Source organism: Xenopus laevis, chromosome 1L, assembly GCF_017654675.1.
Source record: "Xenopus laevis strain J_2021 chromosome 1L, Xenopus_laevis_v10.1, whole genome shotgun sequence".
Taxonomy (NCBI): domain Eukaryota; kingdom Metazoa; phylum Chordata; class Amphibia; order Anura; family Pipidae; genus Xenopus; species Xenopus laevis.
The window spans coordinates 113,582,865-113,602,336 of record NC_054371.1 but is presented as its reverse complement, the minus strand read 5'-3'; the positions used below and the strand labels follow the sequence as shown (position 1 = coordinate 113,602,336).

General features: G+C 40.2%; 1 protein-coding gene across 11 annotated transcripts in view; it reads left to right on the top strand.

The window, feature by feature from the left end:
- The window catches only part of mast3.L (microtubule associated serine/threonine kinase 3 L homeolog), a 101,540-nt gene that overhangs the window by 46,957 nt on the left and 35,111 nt on the right, over positions 1-19,472 (top strand). Inside the window, exon 1 of one of the 11 annotated variants that reach the window (XM_018247521.2) lies at positions 6,303-7,433. The exons of 7 other annotated variants lie outside the window; for them this stretch is intronic. In XM_018247521.2, the coding sequence (XP_018103010.1) occupies positions 7,351-7,433 (83 nt within the window). In that variant the 5' untranslated portion in view covers positions 6,303-7,350. Of the gene's footprint in view, positions 1-6,302; positions 7,434-19,472 lie in introns of those variants that run through there. 3 more of the 11 variants (XM_018247513.2, XM_018247539.2, XM_018247531.2) reach the window with 3 other exon arrangements.

The following is a 19,472-nucleotide window of genomic DNA, read 5'->3' as shown; positions in this document are numbered from 1 at the left end:
GGTAAATTTATCAAAGAGTGAAGTTCCGCCACTAGAGTGAAATTCCGCAGCTCTCAATTCATTTCTATGGGATTTTGAAAGATGTATTTATCAATGGGTGAAAGTGAAAGTTCACCCTTTGATAAATGCGCCAATAAAAATCCCATAGAAATGAATGGAGAGTGGTGGAATTTCACTCTAGTGGCGGAACTTAACTATTAACTTCACTCTTTGATAAATATACCCCCTAATCTCTTTTCTTTACATACTATAATCTATTATTCTATCTATTTAGTCTCAAAGAAATAGGAAATGGCCATGAAATAGGCCAAATCTTTAGCAACACTAGGGCCCCCTGACACCTGGGCCCACCGGGAGTTTTCCTGGTATCCCGGTGGGCCAGTCCGACACTGTTGCACTATAACAGTGTTTGTCAGAATTTTTCGGCCAAGCCTTTCTTAAACATTCAATCATTGCTCAGGACCCCTTAGTTCATAATAAGGTTAAAGATGTAGGACAACGTTGGTTTTATTTAACGTATTCAACCATGGTTTCAAGAATATATAGGGCAGTAAAAAAATGCTAATCCCAAATCAAGTCCTAACTGACCTGCAAGCCAGGCGGTGCTGTATCATCATCCAGTGCTGCCCTGGGCACCAGAACTACACTCCCTTTTTGGCAATTGATGCACCTGCATGAAGAGTTTCCGTACTGTGCATATGCCAATCTCATGTGGACGGGGTAGCCACCCCTGCCTCTGGATTTGACCTCAATCTCCAGTGGCAGACGAGGAAATTTTTTTTCCCACTTCTATAAAATGTGCCAAATGACTCTGGAGGGACCGAATCAGGAGCTTTTATCTCCCCATGCATGGCTGCCTTTAGTCTCTACAGAAAGATACCATAAAACTAAGCCAGCACAGGTTTTCCTATACAAAGCATATTTCTGCAGGAAATTGTAAGTGTAGCGAAACCCTTTAGTTGTTTATTGACATTCTTACACTAGTGTTTTACTCCATTGTGCACAGTATTACCAAAAAAAGGAAAGTATTCTGCAATAGTCTCTTGTGTCGTCAGGTTTTTATTGATAACTTTGGAGGTTGAACTGGCACTAAATACAAAGCACAGTGACTCACAGCAACCAGTCAATGTGGCCTTCATCATTCTAACTCCCTTAGTAAATGCTTATAGGTTTCTATTGATTTATGGACCAGAGTTATCTTTGCACATGTTCCTACATAACCTCAAAGCTGTAAGTGATAGAGCTTTAGAGGCCAAAAATGTAAGTGAGCAACTGAAAATGATGGCACAGAATAGCAAAGTACAGACTGAATTTGCTTTAAAAGTACTTCCATTGGCCAATAACTCCATTGTAAATTTGTAATGGATGTATAGTGGACAGTTGCTTACAATTACATGATCTTTCATTAGGCAAAATTGTATTTATTTTTACATCCACTTTAAAGCATCAATTTAGAACTTATCAGACATTTTTTCAGTTCAGGCCATCCATTGGTTTCCAAAATTCCAAACAAAGATAATACATTGTTGTGCTACAGCTAAAAAGGTATCCAGGTGAAACAAAATTTAACCCTATGTGCCATTCAGGTTGTGCCCTTCATGATTTATTTGGGACTTCCTAGAGTTGGGAAGCTTACCTCAGGCAGAAGCAGCTTGCAAGTTACCAGGGGATGCAAAAACTCACTTCTGCAAACGTCAAGAGCCAAAATTTCTGCTCTATAGCTATTGCTCTTTTTTGCACTAGCAATGTAATCCATCCGCATTCTGCTCTGTTTGGCCATGGAAGGGCCTAAACAGAAAGAAAAGTAATGAAAATAAAAGAGATGTCATGTATCCCCATTTCAATAGTGTGATGATAATTATTAAGCCTTGAAACTATTTATAGGTACCACTTATTCTGTCATTGGGTAGGATCATTTTCACCCTAATGACATGAGATCAGCAGGCTTCTCTGTAATAATAATAATAATAATAGGGGCCCATTTATTAAAGCTCAATTTTTTCTGGTCAAGATTTTTAGGGGGGAAACCCGAATTCTTTGTGGAAAATGTAAAACTCTAATATTTAGAGATTTATTATACCCCAAGCTGATAAAAATTAAAAAATATGCCATCTAAAACCTGCCTAGGTTATATAGAAGTCAATGGCAGATGTCGATGAAGCTGTTTCTTGACATTGTGTTCTGCACTGTATAATCCGATAAAGTTAGGGTTTTCTTTTGATAATCCGAAAAAGTTGAGTTTTCACAGCGCATACCCATTGACAGTTATTGATAAATGAGTTAAATTTGTGGAAGGGAGTTAGGTCGACTTTGTCTTAAAAAAATTAGATTCATTTGAGTTTTAGTAAATAGGCCCCTAAAAGTTTAGCCTCAAAATCAAACTGTGTTTTAGTGGCTGGGGACAGTGATCATGATAACCAGACAGCATTCTCAATACTGTTTCTTCAACTGCAAGAGAAAAGCTAATATTTAAAAAATAAAACTAAGGATTACTTTAAAAGTAGCTTTAAATAGGTAATATATACAGCCCCGGATTTGTGGAAAGCCCACCAAGGCCCGGGCCTAGGGTGGCAGGATTTAAGGGAGCGGCATGCTGCTCAACCACACCCACAATGGTTCAAACACACTGGGGATGCACAGGAGATCCAATCATTTTTTAAATTTCCCATGCACCAATCCCCATTGCTCCAGTCCTGATGATGAAAATTTGCACAAATAAAGGGGAGGGGACATGGGCGAAGAACGGCAGTGGGCCTAGGGGCACCCGCTATGTAAATCCGGCCCTGAATATATACATACCAAAACAGGGGTGTCCAAACTACGGCCCGCGGGCCAACTGCGGCACGTAATACATTTTTAATTGGAACGCAGCATTTCCTCACGCAGCAGGTTTCTGCGCACCAGGGGCTCCCAGCCCAGAGCATTGCCCCATGCCAGCAAGTATTGATTCAGTGCCCCCTAACCACCAGCCCAGAGCAGTGCGGTTCATACCAGCAGCAGGTATCGGTGCCCCAGGGCTCTGAGAGATGCAGAGCTAACAGAGCTAAACCGGGGATATAAGTGACACGTGGTTTTAGTGAAATAGATCCCTCCCAGCAGCAGAGAAGTCTCAGCTCTGCTCTCCAGCAACTTCCTGATGGCATCATCCCTGGGGAGCAAAATCGCGGGGTACCAGGGCCATAGCCCAGTTCGACCACCCGCAGTCGCCTACACAGACAACAGCGGCACTTCTCACATATACCTGGTACTGACACCCCTTTATGTTGCCTCAGTGCTGTAGACTCGCACCCCTATCCACCCAGACACAGCACTTCTTGTCTTATCAGAAAATCCCTGGCCCGCGGAGCTGACACTCATTTTCTATGCCCTGCCTCTGGATGTGTAAACAAATCAGAATGAGACCCTAGGCAATTAAGGGGTTGACTCTTAGAGAGAAAGAGATGCAGGAAGCTTGTCAGGGCTGATTAGTGTGGTAAATAATTATTTATTATCCCCTCAAGTATAAACAAACTATTGTACATTAGAGTTGCCCTGTCCATTTTGGGGCCTCCCATTCTGTTGTGCCCCCAGATAATGGAACAATTAGAATGGTCGGCCCCCACACATTTTCACCTCACCAAATCTGGCCCTCGTTGTAAAAAGTTTGGACACCCCTGTACTAAAAGATCATTTAAAGCTAAACGTACAACTTGTTATGGCTGCGTCTTTCCTGCTCTAGCAAATAGCTGCCTCTGGTAATGTTAAAAGTCATATTTCTGTTTTAACTAGAAAATAGAGAGCACTGCTGTGCCTCTTTTTGATCACAATTTAAGTAAATGTGGTATGTGAATGGGACAGCGGCAATCCTATAATCATTTCTGCCTTGGCCTGCGTGTGGCCAGATTCAGACATAAATAAAATAACCAGGTCATTTGTTTTATGTAACAAACCTGTAAGATGTAAGGTGTGGCCTTCCAGCTATAGCTTCACAACAAATTCCCATTTTCAGCAGACAAAGGCACATAGGAGTACATACCCGATCGAAAAGAGAATGCTAGTCATTTTGAATGATTTTATTTGTAAACATCATTACTATTTAAAGCAATGTTTGTCTGCCCATTGTTATCTGCAATGCCCCTCCTGACTACATGTACCATTGATATAATGTAGCAAGATGTCACCTCTCGTTCAGTCAAGCTCAGTTTCCCACGATGCTTGGCACCTTCTGTGACATTTCATTTAAACAGGTCTGTTAATCAAAGAACTTGCAAGGTATTATGGAAATTGAAGTCTAGGGTGGAGGAGCTACTATGGTACAGTGGTACATATTTAGAACTAGCAGCAAAGGAAAGATAACTACTGCTTTCACTAGCAATTGTATTTACAAATAACATCAAAATCCTTTACATTTTTTATTTTATGCATATTGGGAAGTTGCTGAGAATTATTTTGTTGTATCTATTATGGTGATTTTTCTTTTTGTTTTAGTATCTGTCTGGAATTTCCTTTAAATAACTGTGGGGATCAGCTTCTTCAAACAAAATAAAATATTTACAACTGAACAGAATGGTTTGATAAACATCACAGAAAAATATTTACAGCTGGAAAACATTTAATTTCTAATTGTCCATTGGTTGAGATCCATATGGAATGTTGTTTTTTTTTTTACAGTGGATTAATTGTTTAGAATGGGGGCAGCTATGTGCAAATGGAAGCACAGAAGCCATTAACTATTATTATAGCTGCACCACCCTGTTGTTTAAAGTCTGCTCCTCAGGGCATTGCTAGGTGCTTGCAGCTTTCATGGTAACAGTCACCACTGGCAGCTTAAAAACAATGCACCGCTTGGGGACTGTTCTTAAACATAAGTACATTTGTTTATATGAGGTCAAATTTTCCGTTCAGTTAAAAAGAAATATGAATATAACATAATAATAACTGTGACAGTACTATACCTAGCTAGCGCCCAGATTTGTCAGTGAAACTGTCGGTTCTGGGACTCTGATGAGCTTTTAATCCATTACCTCTCCTGAATAGTCGACTGTTTAATAGGCGTCAGTGGGGGCGTACAGTGGTCAAGTGGATAGCACCAGACACAGACTGCAAAGAGCAAGCACAAAGGCCTACTGAGAGACATCTATTTAGCCCAGCTGTAGGGCAGGCACAAAATACAGATCCTAGTGTGTCACAGATTCTAATCAAATTATTTGTTGTTGATCAGGTGCAGGGTTCAGTAATATTGGTGCCGCTTAAATTAAAAAAGACATCTTTATAATTGTATATCTTTATGCCGTCGGCGGCATTTTGCGTTACAGGCTGGAGTGCACCTGCCTGTTTGTTCCTGCGCTCCAAAAACATACAGGTTCCCTAGAGTGTGTATTTGTGATAGGGACATTAGATTGTAAGGGACTAATATGACTGATTTAAAATGTACGTAAATGCTTTGTATGTGTGTGTGTGTATATATATATATATATATATATATATATATATATATATATATATATATATATATGTATATATAATGATTTGGAAACTCTTACTCTGAGTTCCAATGGTGTATGCTTGGTCACTTACACTTTATCCTTGATAAAGGCCCCAACGAGGGCCAAAACATTGAATACACGAGTGACTCAATAAATTGTTTGGAAATAATCTGTGTGCTGGTCAGGGGCTTCCGACGGGTCTTCCTGATCAATATCTGGCCCCGATATTGATCAGGAAGGTTTCGTTTTTCCGGTGAGCAGATCTCTTCGTGTATGGCCAGCTTTAGCTTACGACTCCATACACAACCTACAGGGGATTATCGACCAATTTGGCTCTCTGTTTGGGCTGATCAGCTGTACTAGTCTGAAATGGAGCCAACACAAGGACAGGCGGTATCCTAAATAGACTGTGCTGCATTAGGCCACCATTGCTCATATATCTGCATATACAACTCCACAGGTCTGACCTCATTTTCTTGCAACACCATCCCTGTGTCTCAATGGAGCTGAATGATTTGCAAGGGACCCAGACAATTTTTCTACAAGTCTCAGCTACATCTATATTGGTCCTCCACACTGTGTATTTATATTTATTTATGATTTAATACCAGCTTTTATTTTAAGAACCAACAATTGCTGTGGTGATTCACTCATGAAGCAGTCAGTACAATAGACCGGCGTGGCAGGATACGAATTTTGCACAGCAACAACAGCAGCAGAGATCATTTCAATCTGTTTGTGTTAGAGACTGTTCCTACACAGAAAAGCAACTGATTCACAATATAGTTTCCTTTAAGGTTTGCTCGACTTTGTTAGACCACCCTGTCTCTGTCCCTTCTTTACCCCGCCAAGATACCGCGAAACCCACACACACAAGTCTCCACACAATCTACACTTTCCTCCAGCACCAAGAGAGTTAGCTGCACTAGCCCCGCCTCTTGCTGATGTCACAGTACCAGCTTCCTGTCGTTTGAGCCCCTCGTTGTTTGGTGGCTGGCGGGACCCGAGCGTTGAGTGAATAGTGGGAATCCGCTCCAGAAGCCGGCAAGCGGCCATAGGCACAGACGGGATGTAGGTACATATTTAGTAGATGGAGGCACATGAAGTACCTGGAGGGAGGAGCATGTCCTGGAGCAGATGAAGACTATGATCCTGCGGCTGTTCCAAGGAGTTTAAAGGGCTGGAGGCATTGATGGTATTAACTTATAGAATGTTATGGATCAACCATGTTTCTTGTGGGGTCTAGGTCCAATGAAGACTCTGTGCCAAATACAAGAATTGGATCCAGTGTAGAACCGGACCTATTGCAAGTGCAGTGGCCCACTAAGAACTGGGGCAAGGCAGGACCACCCAAACCTGGAACAGATCTGAGAAGTTCAGGAGTTCTCCAGGTGGATCTTCTGCATCTGTCTGGCTCACTTGGCTTTCCTGGATCCACATCATCTGCGTTGCCTGACGTTCCAGCACTTTCCCATTCTACAGACTACACCAGCAGCGTGCGCAGCATTTGCCAATGTTGTAGAACCTGGAGCAGCTTTGACTTTTCTGTTGTAAAATCCACTTGGCTTCCACTTTAAGCAATATCTCTGGATGATGGTGCAATTTGAATGAGAAACGACGAACAGATTAAACAGAAAAAAAAGGTTGCTGACGTATGTGAAAACAGATTATCAGATATTCAAGTTAGAACAATACTCAGAACAATGACCATCTGGCAGTGATAGTCCATGGCAAGCTTTTGCTCTAACACTTTGTTATGCATATATTTCTTGATGGAGATGGATTAATGGCCATTTGATGCAGTTGACATGCTCCAAGTGCTCAATTCTTCTTGGACTCTTACCGGGCAGACTTTCTTCTAGGGTACTGAAACCTAGGATTCAGGATGTCCGATCCAAGTTACTGGACAGCGTTCAAGGGTTGCAAAGGGCGCCTAGCAAAGGGGGCCTTATTGCAGCGGTCGAAAAGGTAATTTAGTCTACCGGTATATTTTATATATTCTTGTTTATTGCCCTCCATAGTTAATAGTATTCGATCTACTATTTTTTTTTTTATTTACACTTGATGCTCTGCATAGTAGTTCCATAGTAGTGTTGGATTACAAGATAACTTAATTATGGTTTGTACATAATCAGGGCATAATCCATCATCTCTAATAAAATATTCAGTATAGTCCTTAAGCATTAGGGAGCATATAAAATACTTCGGAAGTCCATGAGTTTCCTTTTGTGTATGGCACAGAAATGCATGACAGCCTACACTTGGTGCAAAACGCACATTTTTGTTTGTTGCTGTTAATTGCAAATTCTAAATGCAATTTAAAACATGAACAGATAAATGGTACAGCATTTAGAAGTGGGAATCGACCGTGCATGTACAAACGCCTACATTTTGAGTGTACAACGGATATACGGTTTGATGTATTTCTAAGTGATAATCCACAAATTGTACATACTATACAGAATTCAGGAAATGCCCCCAAATAGAGCAGATCATTAGGATCTTTCTATACTCCCTACAGTGGTCTCTTTTCAAGGATATTTTACAGTAGCACAGGTGGGTGAGTAATTCTGATGTATCCTGCTGGGCTCTTGTGTTGATAGATGAAAATGTACTGCTGGTGGTCCTGAACATTGACGTATCACTTTATTCAGCAGATTAATGGCTTCTGTTACATGCCATTTATCTCATTTGATTGGGATAATTCCACTCGTTATAAGATAATAGCATATTTCTATCATCTGTGTCAGAAGAAGAGGTTGTTCCTGGGAAGATACCTAGGATGATGTGTTTGTATAAAAGAAAGCCATCAAAGATTATATAACCTTATCTTGAGTTGCAGTAGACCATTCTGGCATATCTGCAGTAATTGGTACAACATGTTCAAGTTTGCTCGGTGCATTCGCCAAAAAAAAAAAAAAGAAATTAAAGCTGCTATGCGTTGAATTGTAATAATAGTTGTCAAAACACATTCTTGCACCTAGCATGTCCCCAGATATATTAAATTAGGCCCAAACATTTTTGAAATGAGTCAAGCATTGGTTTTCAACCAGTATGAAGTGACTGACTGTGACTGTGGGCAGTGCTTCCTTTCTGATTTGACAGTTATGTGGAAGTAGTGTATGTATCAGATTATTTCCTACTTTAGCAGTCATTTGTTATAGTTCTTTGGAACATCTACAAAGGAGCACCAGTGGATTGGTAAACAGTTGGGTAAGCCACCAGAGCTGCACTGTGGAAGCTCCTGGGGGATGGTTTTGTAACCTTTGAGACAACAGGGAGAAAGAACAAGTAGAAAATGGATGTAAGAAATCTCCTCTGATTGGCAGTTCCAATGTAAACTGACTAGTACTATTTTCATTCTCTTGAACCTCTAGATAGTTCACCTTTGCAGGGTAGTAAATACAGAGGAAGCAGAACCTGCGGCTGCAGCGGGCGCCCAGGAGGTATTAGGGCCCCGTGAGGCCCTAATTTATACACAATTTCAATAAATATTGGTAAAACACATCAACCTCTAGACATTTTGGGGGCCTGAAAATTAATGATGACTAATTTAAAGGTTGCTAAGAATATAAATTTAAGGGTTAAACTCCACAGCACGTTGAAGTCTGATTTGTCGCCAGGCGATGACACGCATGCGACGTGTCGGACGTCCAGAATATAATGGGACTGATCAAGAAATCGCAGGTACAAACTACATGTATCCAACTATTGGATGTGAACGCCTCATGCTGCGTCTTTATCCAACAGTCGGATGCATGCGTGTCATCGCCTGGCAACAAATTGGTCTTCAGCGCGCCGTGGAGTTCAGCCCTATAGCTACTAAAAGTTAAAGGTTAACTGGGCATTTAACTTTTCATAGCATACAATATAGCAATTCTAGTGTTGCTTGCGAGATTTTTTTTTTGGAAATATTGTCTGTAGTCATTTACACATTGCCCATTTACTGGATTAAAAAGGGGCTACCCTAACCTGTAAAATGCTATCCTACACACTGATGGTGCACATGTTATTTATATGCCAATATAGGCACTTATAACTGTATATTGGTGAGGTATTGCTCAACGTCTAGTTTGAGATTCTTTAGGTAGTATATTCTTACAACCCCAGGGGTACCCACAATTTCCATCTTTTGGCAGGCAGTAAAAGTGTGCCCTATTATCTAGGGATGCACCAAATCCACTATTTTGGATTTGGCCGAATCCTTCACGAAAGACTCTGTCGAATAGTGAACCGAATCCAAATCCTAATTTGCACATGCAAATTAAGGATGGGAAGGGGAAAGCATTTTTTACTTCCTTGTGTTGTGACAAAAAGTCACGTGATTTCCCTCCCCGTCCCTAATTTGCATATGCAAATTAGGATTTGGTTTGGCTGGGCAGAAGGATTAGGCCGAATCCTGCTTAAAAAGGCTAAATCCGGGACTGAATCCTGGATTCGGTGCATCCCTACTAATATCACAAATTTGAGTAATCTCAAACTAAGTTAAGATGGAAACATGAGCTTCACTGTGATGTATAGCTATTTCATTTTAAATCGACAGGGGCAATTATGTAGCCCTACTCATCCTGACTTTTCAGGTCTTGGCAGGCTGACATGACCACACAAGTCTTTTCTGGTCACTTCCTGGGATTAGATTTGTTTCACATTTATAGGCTTTTTGGGAATTTTGGAAGCACAATTTTTAATCCACTAGTGTCTAGGCACATTTTTTTCTTGTGCTTTTATTAATTTTCACCAGCTGTAGTGTCGTAAAAAAAAAAAAATAATAAATAAAAATAATCAGTTAACACACCAAGCTTAAGAACATGTTATGTGTTTTTTTAGAAACATACAGAAAACAACATTTAACAAAACAGGAACAAAGGGCACAAGCACTTCCTGTAGCTTGCTTGCAGTACAAAAAAAGTTGCATTTTGCCATGTTATTTTCATAATAAATGAATAATGATTAATTTAAACGTACAATTGGCTCTAAAATAACATTTTAACAACTATGCAAGGGTAGTTTTCTGTATCGATTGTCTAGATCTATTACTTTATAACAGGAAATTATGAGCAGAACAATATGAAATTGTGTTGTCTCTGACAGCAAGTGAGTCATCAAACAGGACAGAGCCAACGGCTATGCCAGCATCTGTTGGTGAATATTTGTTAGAGAAGGTCATTGTGCAAAGGAATGTTGATACTGTATTTACATTGTACAATGTCTCCTTATTTGTGTAGCAGCAGGGGATTGCTCATTTCCATCTATCTGTAACCAGTCTAGGTTTCATTTATATTGGAAGAAAAGGATTTATCACCAAATGCTCTCATTATGTAACGAAAATATTTTAAAAAGGCAGTGTGATTTCTAGAAGGATCAATTTTTCTTTTAGGCTTTATGCACATCTGAAAGTTCAGATTAACAGTGTTATAGTAAAACAGACATTAGATTTTCCCTGGTGCAGTGACCTATAGCAGTAAGCATTTGCTGGTCAGCTACTTAATAGCAAATGTTTTATTGGTTGCAATGGCTTATGTCACCTGGGCAAACTTACTGCCTTTTTATTATGTATGACTGCAAATCTAGAATTTCTTCTTTTTCTGTCAAAGCCAGATGACATGTGAGTTTGTGACTGCATGCATTCATTTTGACTGTATGCAATCAAGCAATACCAAATCAAATACCAAATAAGTCCAAGGATGAGCCATCAGATTTAGATTTTCATTTAAGCAGTCAGTCCAACTGCACTTATACAGAAGAAGCAGTTGTACATGAGTGTCCATCATTACATTTTGGAGGAAAACAAATGCATATACAGGTATGGGACCTGTTATCCAGAATGCTCGGAACCTCGGGTTTGCCAGATAACGGATCTTTCTGTAATTTGGAGCTTCATACCTTAATTCTACTATAAAAGGCTGGTTTTTCTTCCAATAAGGATTAATTATATCTTCATTTGGATCAAGTACAAGGTACTGTTTTATTTTTGCAGAGAAAAAGGAAATAATTTTTAAAAATTTGGATTATTTGGTTGGCAGCAATTTTTGAGACTTGTATTTTTACTGAAGAAAATGGATTCATAGCACTTTGATTGCAAAGTGGGCTATAAATCCCTGCTGCTTTATTATCTTTCTGTTACAGGCTGGATCCCCTCCAAAACTGTGCCGTCCAGTTAAGGGCTTGTTTTGGGCTAGTGGAAAAGCACAGGTCAAGAATCCGCTCCTAGGCTACAATCTGCCCCTTACCTTGCTTCTACCTGGAACCATTACAATGGCCTGGGTGCAAGCATACGCATCAGATTTTGGTGCCGAAATGCAGGAGTTTGCTTTTCAGCTACAAAATCCACTGCATGTGCCTGCACCTGGTCCGACGCAGCGGTTCCGGGCGGGTGAGGGCAAGGTAAGGGGCAGATTGTAGTGTAGGGGGTGATTCCCCACCCTTTCCACAGGCAGAGTTTCTGTCCCGTGTCGCATTGCCCTTACACTACTAATAAAACAGTTGTGTTTGTGAAAAGCCACTAAAAGGTGCTAATTTTAAATGTATATATTATAGAAAGCATTGTAAATGTGCATTGTTTTCCTAGCAAGAAAAAAACAAAACAAAACCTGTTTTTCTCACCATGTGTGACTCCAGTTGCATGCTCCCAGGGGAGCTTACAGTTTTCCTATTTAGTGCTCTTTTACTAGCCCAAGGTCTGTTGGGGGTTGTAGCTTAGCAATTGAACTAAAACCGGTTTCAGATTTGGGACGTGCGCAGTATTGGTTGGAAGGGGGTAGCATAAAAAGATTAAAAAAAATACTAAGTGGGTATTTATTAAATTCAAATTTATCTAATTTTTTACTTTACATTTTACATTTATTTAATCAAATAATGAGCTGGAAAAAGTTGGTGCAAGAAAAGTCTTGACAAAATCAAACAAAAATGCAAATCGTACAACACCAGAATCAATTTTTTTTTTCGAGTTGCCGCCCGAAACCCCCAAATTTTTAGGATTATCGTATGAAACCCAGCACAGATCACAACATCTTCAAATTGTAAAAGGAACATCTGCTATTGACTTTGACAGACTTTAGCTGGGTATTATAAATCTCTAAAAATTAGAGGGTTTTTTTCCTCTAAATATTTGAGTTTTCCCCTTTAAAAACTGAGGCCTAATAAATAGGCCCCAACTGTAAAGTTTTGAAAGTGACAGAAAAATAGTAAGAATTCTTTTACTTTTTCATTCTCTTTCCTACAGGTCAGCCTCACATTGGGGCTCCAATCTCAATGACTCCGAGAGAAATTTTCTGTACATTTCATATCATTTTTGAGGCAGTGGCTAGAAGTGGTAGAACAGGGGTGCTGTTTGTATCATTGGTTGAGTCTGACAGAGTTCTGTGCCACTCAGTAGCCTGAGGTAATGGAAGCACCATCACTGGGTGCTGAAAGATTTTAATACATAATGTAAGCCTTACCTTGAGGAAAGGGATGGCAAATACATTTGAAAAAAGCTATTATTATTGACAAACATTTATTAAGTGCAAACACATTTCTTGAGCAAGATTAATATCCAGTGTGACCCTGCCTGTATAAATATGTGTGTATAGGTGCACTGTAGTGATGTGGGGGTCAACTGGTTCTGGTTGCAGGTTGTGGGTCCCTGCCTGCTACCTTACTGTGCCAGCTTCTGCTTCCACCAGCCACTATTTATAGACTTGTGTCTGCTCTGCCCCCTTTCTTGACATAATGCGGGTCGGGTCAGGTTGCGGTTCTATAAATACAATTGTTGGTTCGGGTTGGGTGCGGGTTAGGAGGGGTTGGTTGCGGGTCGACATTTTGTGCTCTGGGGTTCATCTGGAGGCATTGATCTTGATGGTCTTTTTGCAGCCCAAATTAACTATGTTATGTAGCATGGTACAATAGATGAAGCATACAAATCACATACAAATACTGACAGGTACAAAATATAAATAGGGCACTGCTCATTAAAGTTTGCAAAAGTTTGAAAATTTTTTAATGTATATATCACATACATATTGCAAATATAATACATAATTCTGATCAGTTTGTGTCAGATTAAAGTTTACAATCTAAGATCCATACATACACACTAGGACCAGTTGACATGCCTGTATATTTATTTGGTGGAAATGAACACAGACAAGGAGAAGATACAAATCTCTATGGATAATTCCCTCGGCAGAGTCAAGCAGAGGTCCCCAACACGGCAGTAGCAGTGACCTATGAACCACCCTTCCTTGAGCAATTAATTTATTGTCCATGACCATAATAGCACTGTTCTTTCTATTTATGATACATATGTATAAAGAGAAGATAACCTTGTAGCTGCCACTTGAATACACCAAACATCAACCACCTCGGAGATTATGAGAAAGATGCTACTTTGTGCACAACTTGGCACACAACAGTATTACTTGCTGCAGCCACACATATTTTTCCCTGGAGTTTTGATTTCACCAACCTAATGCTGGAGCCTCTCTGGGACACACTTGAGACACTCTTGTCTCCTGGGAGGGTTTCTCTTGCCCTCTACAGTCCTTTGGAGCTCTCTCAAACTCAGTGGAATCACACACTTGTTCCCAGGTGCTCACCAGCACTCCTTCTTCCCTCCACTCAAGGAGGTTCACAAGTGGCCCCTCACCCTCCTCCTCTCAAGGAGGTCTCTAGGGGGAAGCTAGCTCTGAGGTGTTGCTCCACAGCTCCTTTTAAAGTGGATCTGTCACCCAGACACACACATCTGTATAATAAAAGTCCTTTTCAAATTAAACATGAAATCCAATTTCTATGTTTTATTAAAGCATTCATAGCTGTTGTAAACTCGTTTAAAAATTACTTTCACTTTTCATTCAGCACTTCCTAGATGTCACTGTACTCACATGCTCCTGTTCTCTTCACTGTTTAATTGTGTAGTCAGGGCATGGGGATGGACGTCGGGTCCCCCGTTCTGGTGCAAAAACAAGATTTTGAGACAAAGCAAGGCTTGCCATAATAACACTGTCCACAAAATGGCTCCTGCCTGCTATAATTATGAATTCCCAGACTGATGGAAACAAGATTCAGATAATTTATATAGTGTAATTAAAGTTAATTTTGCTTGACTAATGTGATAAAATAGGATTTTGAATAATTTTTTTTGGGTGACTGGTTGCCTTTAACTGTATTAGGAAGGCCCCTTCCTGATGCAGGCTCGAGTCTAAGATCCGAAATGTTGAATAAACCCTTTTTTTTCTTCACAAAAGACCTATGAGTGCGGATTTCTTTGCTCTATAGATTTTGATATATGTTCCAGCACCTAGGCATTTCCATTGTTTTCTGAGTGCACCTATCCAGTAGTTTGTAATATATATGTATGGGATCCCTTATCCGGAAACCCACTGTCCAGAAAGCTTATGGAAAGGCCGTCTCCCATAGACTCCATTATACTCAATTAATCCAGATTTTTAAAAAAGATTTGCTTTTTCTTTGTAATAATAAAACAGTACCTTGTACCTGATCTAAACGAAGATATAATTATTTGTTATTGAAAGTAGAACCAGTTAATTGGGTTTATTTAAAGTTTACATGATTTTCTAGTAGACTTAAGGTATGAAGATCTAAATTACGGAATGATCCATTATCCAGAAAACCCCAGGTCCCGAGCATTCTGGATAACAGTTTTGATTTTTGAAACTCCCAAGATTCAATTTTCATATTGGCTGCAGAGGACCACATGTAAAGAGCCTAGAAATATTTTAAACTTGATATTTGATGCCAAAATATATATATTTGGATTTAAGCTTTACAAATATGTAACCAGTATATGCTATGTTTAGATATGCTGAATGAGCTTACCGCTGTACATGGTGGGCCCTGGTGCACATGCCCCAGACCTTCAGCAAGGGGAGCAATGTTGTACAAAGGCCATTGGCAGTGGTTCCAAAAAAAATCTGCAAGATGTAAAGCAGATTATGCAGTTAACCTAAATGAGCACACAAAAACTGAAACAAACTGCGTAATTAACGTGACTTAATGGCAAGACAAATTTGTCTCATCGCACTTTAGCACACATTTTGTCTCAAGAATATTCTCAGCAATAATGGGTGATGGGTTATAGACAATTTTAACGAACTTTAGTAAATGGACCCCTTAGATTGTAAATTCCACTGGGGCAGGGATGGATGTGAATGATGTTTAATCTCTGTAAAGCTCTCTGTAATTGTTTCAGCGCTATATAAATACCAGATAGTAATATCAGTAATAGGCTGGGGGTGGGGTCCCTGGCAGGAAGGGAGTTTTGACCACCTTGGCTATCCCTGCAGTCAAAACATTGCGTGTCGCTTAGCTTTTTTGGACTCTTTCACATTCCAAGATGTAATTACTAAAAAGAACATTCTTTTTTCCCACATTGTTCCTACTAGTTGTTTTCAAGAGAAAAATTACTTTTAAGAATGATATAATGTACTGTATTGTGGCAGAACTGCAAGAAACTTAAAACAAATGGTCCCATTAAAGGAAAACTAAACCCCCCCTTTAGCCAAAAGTCCCCACTGGCCCCCCTCCGCTGGCTCTCCCCTGCTTCCCTCCTGCACAGTCTTACCCCTGAATTGTGTCCCCTCTAGAAATACTGACCACAAACAAAGTCAGCACAGAGGAGCTTAAAGATGCCATCTTCGGCCTTTAAGTATTCTTCTGTGATCGCCGTATTGGCGCATGCGCAGTTGGAGCAATCTTCCGGTTTGCGACAACTGCGCATGTGTCAAAAGTAATGGAACTTGGCTAAGAAACCCAAAGAATACTGAAGCGCTGGAAGATGGCGTCCGTGAGCTCCGCTGTGCTGACTATGCATGTGCGCTCAGTATTTCTAGAGGGGACACAATTCAGGGGTAAGAGGCAGGGGGGAGCCAATAGAGGGGGGCCAGTTGGGTCTTTTGGCTAAAGGGGGGTTTAGTTCTCCTTTAAAGGAGACTTCAACACCCTAATTTGCATCCCCCCACCCTAAATAGGCCCTCTTCCCCCCTGGCCTATCTGGCACCCTGTAGTGATCGGCATTTTCGGGCACATGCGCAGTTGGAGGAATGCGCCGAAAGTCTCGATATTATGGGAAATTTCGTGACTTTCAGCACATGCAGTAGGTACTCAACGGAAGATTCCTTCAACTGCGCATGCACGCGAAAATCCAGATCACTACAGGAAGAAGACCGAAGGAGACAAGATGGCTGCTGTGAACGCCGCTGGACAGGACCTGCAAGGAGGGTTTAGTAGAAAGTTAGGGGCATTTGCCCAGGGTGCCAGGTAGGCCAGGAGGGAGGGGGGGCTATTTAGGGTAGGGGGGGAAGGGGGATGCAAATTATGGGGTTGAATTCTCCTTTAAAGTGGACCTGTCACCCAGGCACAAAAATCTGTATAATAAAAGTCCTTTTCAAATTAAACATGAAATCCAATTTCTATTTTTTATTAAAGCATTCATAGCTGTTGTAAGCTCATTTAAAAATCTCAGCTGTCAATAAAATATTTTCTGCCCCTCCTCTATGCCATGGGCATAGAGGTGGGGCAGACAATTACTTTCACTTTCCATTCAGCACTTCCTAGATGTCACTGCTCTCCACACATTCCCTGTTCTCTTTACCATTTAATTGTGTAGCCAGGGCATGGGAATGGTCAAACAAGATTCTGAGATGATGCAAGGCTTTCCTTAAAAACAGTGTTCACAAAATGGCTGCTGCCTGCTTGCTATCATTTTGAATTCCCAGACTGAAAGAAACAAGATTCAAATCATTTAAACAGTGTAATTAAAGTTTATTTTGCTTGACTAATGTGATAAAATAGGATTTTGAATAATTTTTTTGGGTGACGGGTCCCCTTTAAAGAAAAATAATGAATGTTTAGGCCTGGAAGCATATTGCTTTTCTCCAGTTATTATTTGTTATTGATTAAATATATTATGTACCTAATCTTGACATTTGCATGCAATGTTCAAACATATTTTGTTTTGGTTTTAATTGTCTTATATCTGGAAAGGCTTATAATATTTCTGAATGGTTTGTCCCTGTCCTAATATGTGTTAATGTGTCTTTGGCTCCTAAAATCTGTTTTTCAAATCTCAGAACACATCCCCCCCCCCCACACACACAAATGTCCTCCCCTTTGCATAACTAATACTATTAGAATGGCAAGACTGGTTGAATTGCTCATTACATCACACAATCACGGAGTATTATTAGAATGTCAATGTGATGCCCTAGATCAGTGATCCCCAACCAGTGGCTCATGAGCAACATTTTGCTCTCCAACCCCTTGGCTGTTGCTCCCAGTGGCCTCAAAGCAGGTGCTTATTTTGTAATTTCAAGCTTGGAGGCAAGTTTTTGTTTCATAAAGCCAGATGTACTGTCAAACAGAGCCTTCTGTTGGCAGCCAGTCCACTTATGGGCTAACCTATACAGTAGCTAATTACAGCCCTTATTTGGCACCCACAGGAATATTCTTCATGCTTGTGTTGCTCCCAAACTCATTTTAGTATTGAATGTTGCTCACATGTAAAAAAAAAAGTTGGGGATCCCTGCCCTAGAGACTGCCTGCTGGTAACCCCACTCCCTTCTGTCTCAGCAGATATATTATGTTGTTGTGCAAGTGAGGCTAGGCTACATGAAGAGTCAATGCATTTTCCACATAAACAAAAGGCTTCATCTAATTGCTTTTCATAAAAGTATTCTACTTTATTATACATGGATTAAAAAAATAAGATAAATTTTTTGTTTGAAAAATATTGATTGAGATAACGTTTTAAGCTTTTGGGTCAGTTTAGCCTTTCTCATACATGTTACCAAATATTTTAGAGAACATGTTGTAATATGCCCGAGGAAAAGGCCTACTATTGCATAAACTTCCCTTGTTTCTATGGCAGCTGTGAATAGATTTTAGTATATGTTGCTTGCAAACACTAAATATTGGTGTTTAAATATATATAGTATTATTTATGAGGTCATTCTGTGTATCAGGTTTTGATGAACTTAGAGAAAACTGCTTTAAATGTTGAGAGACATATAGCATTGGCCTCCCTCAACTACTAGGATTATATTGCCCTCCAGCTGTGAATAATTACATTTGCTTAATCTAAGGTTGAAGATATGTTTTGCTAGAAGCAAGTGGGCCACACCGGTGGTGAAACTAGATATTACTGGGCCCCACAGCAAATTTTTTTTTCAGGCCCCCAGAATGACTAGAGGTTGACCTTTTTTACCAATATTTATTGAAATTTGCATAGGAATTAGAACCTCATGGGGCCCCTATACTTCCTGGGCCCCCCTGCAGCCACAGGGTCTGCTTCCCCTGTAGTTATTCCCCTGGGCCACACTATATTGAAAGAGGAAGTACTGGGACACTCTACTGTATTACATACTGAAGGTGAGGCCTTACCAGGGATGCAACATTATGTTTTCATCCCTCAAGTAAAAGTAAAAGGCATGTCTTAAAGCAAAACAGCACTCTATTTGCTTTAATAGCTACTACTGACTCAAATCCTTCCTTATTAAGGAGGCACATAACCATGTAGAGCATAACTATTTGTATTTATCAACAATGAAGCTCATTTGCTGGCAGGTTTCCTAATTTGACAAATCTCTATGCAAAAAAAAGCAACATCCTGCATGGAAAGGGCTAAGGACAGACTCCTGCGATATTCCACTAACAAAACTGGTCCAATTAGAAAATGTTCCATTTACCACCACTCTTTGTAATCTATCCTTAAGCCAGTTCTCTGTCCAAGTATAAATGCTATGTTCTAGGACAGTGCTGTCCCAGTTCTGTTATACCGAGGGCCAAAATTTTACAGGCCTATGTGGAGGAGGGCCGATAATGGCAGTCAGTGTTGGCCACTCCCCCTTTTTAACCACACCCACTGCAAACCATGCCCATATTACCACAAGAACTTTTAAGATCGTATCCACATTAACGGTGGTAGCACACCAAAAAACCAAATGGTTGGTGCTCACTGTGAAAAATTGAAGTCATGTTAAAAACATACCCTTAAATCCATATGCCTCATCC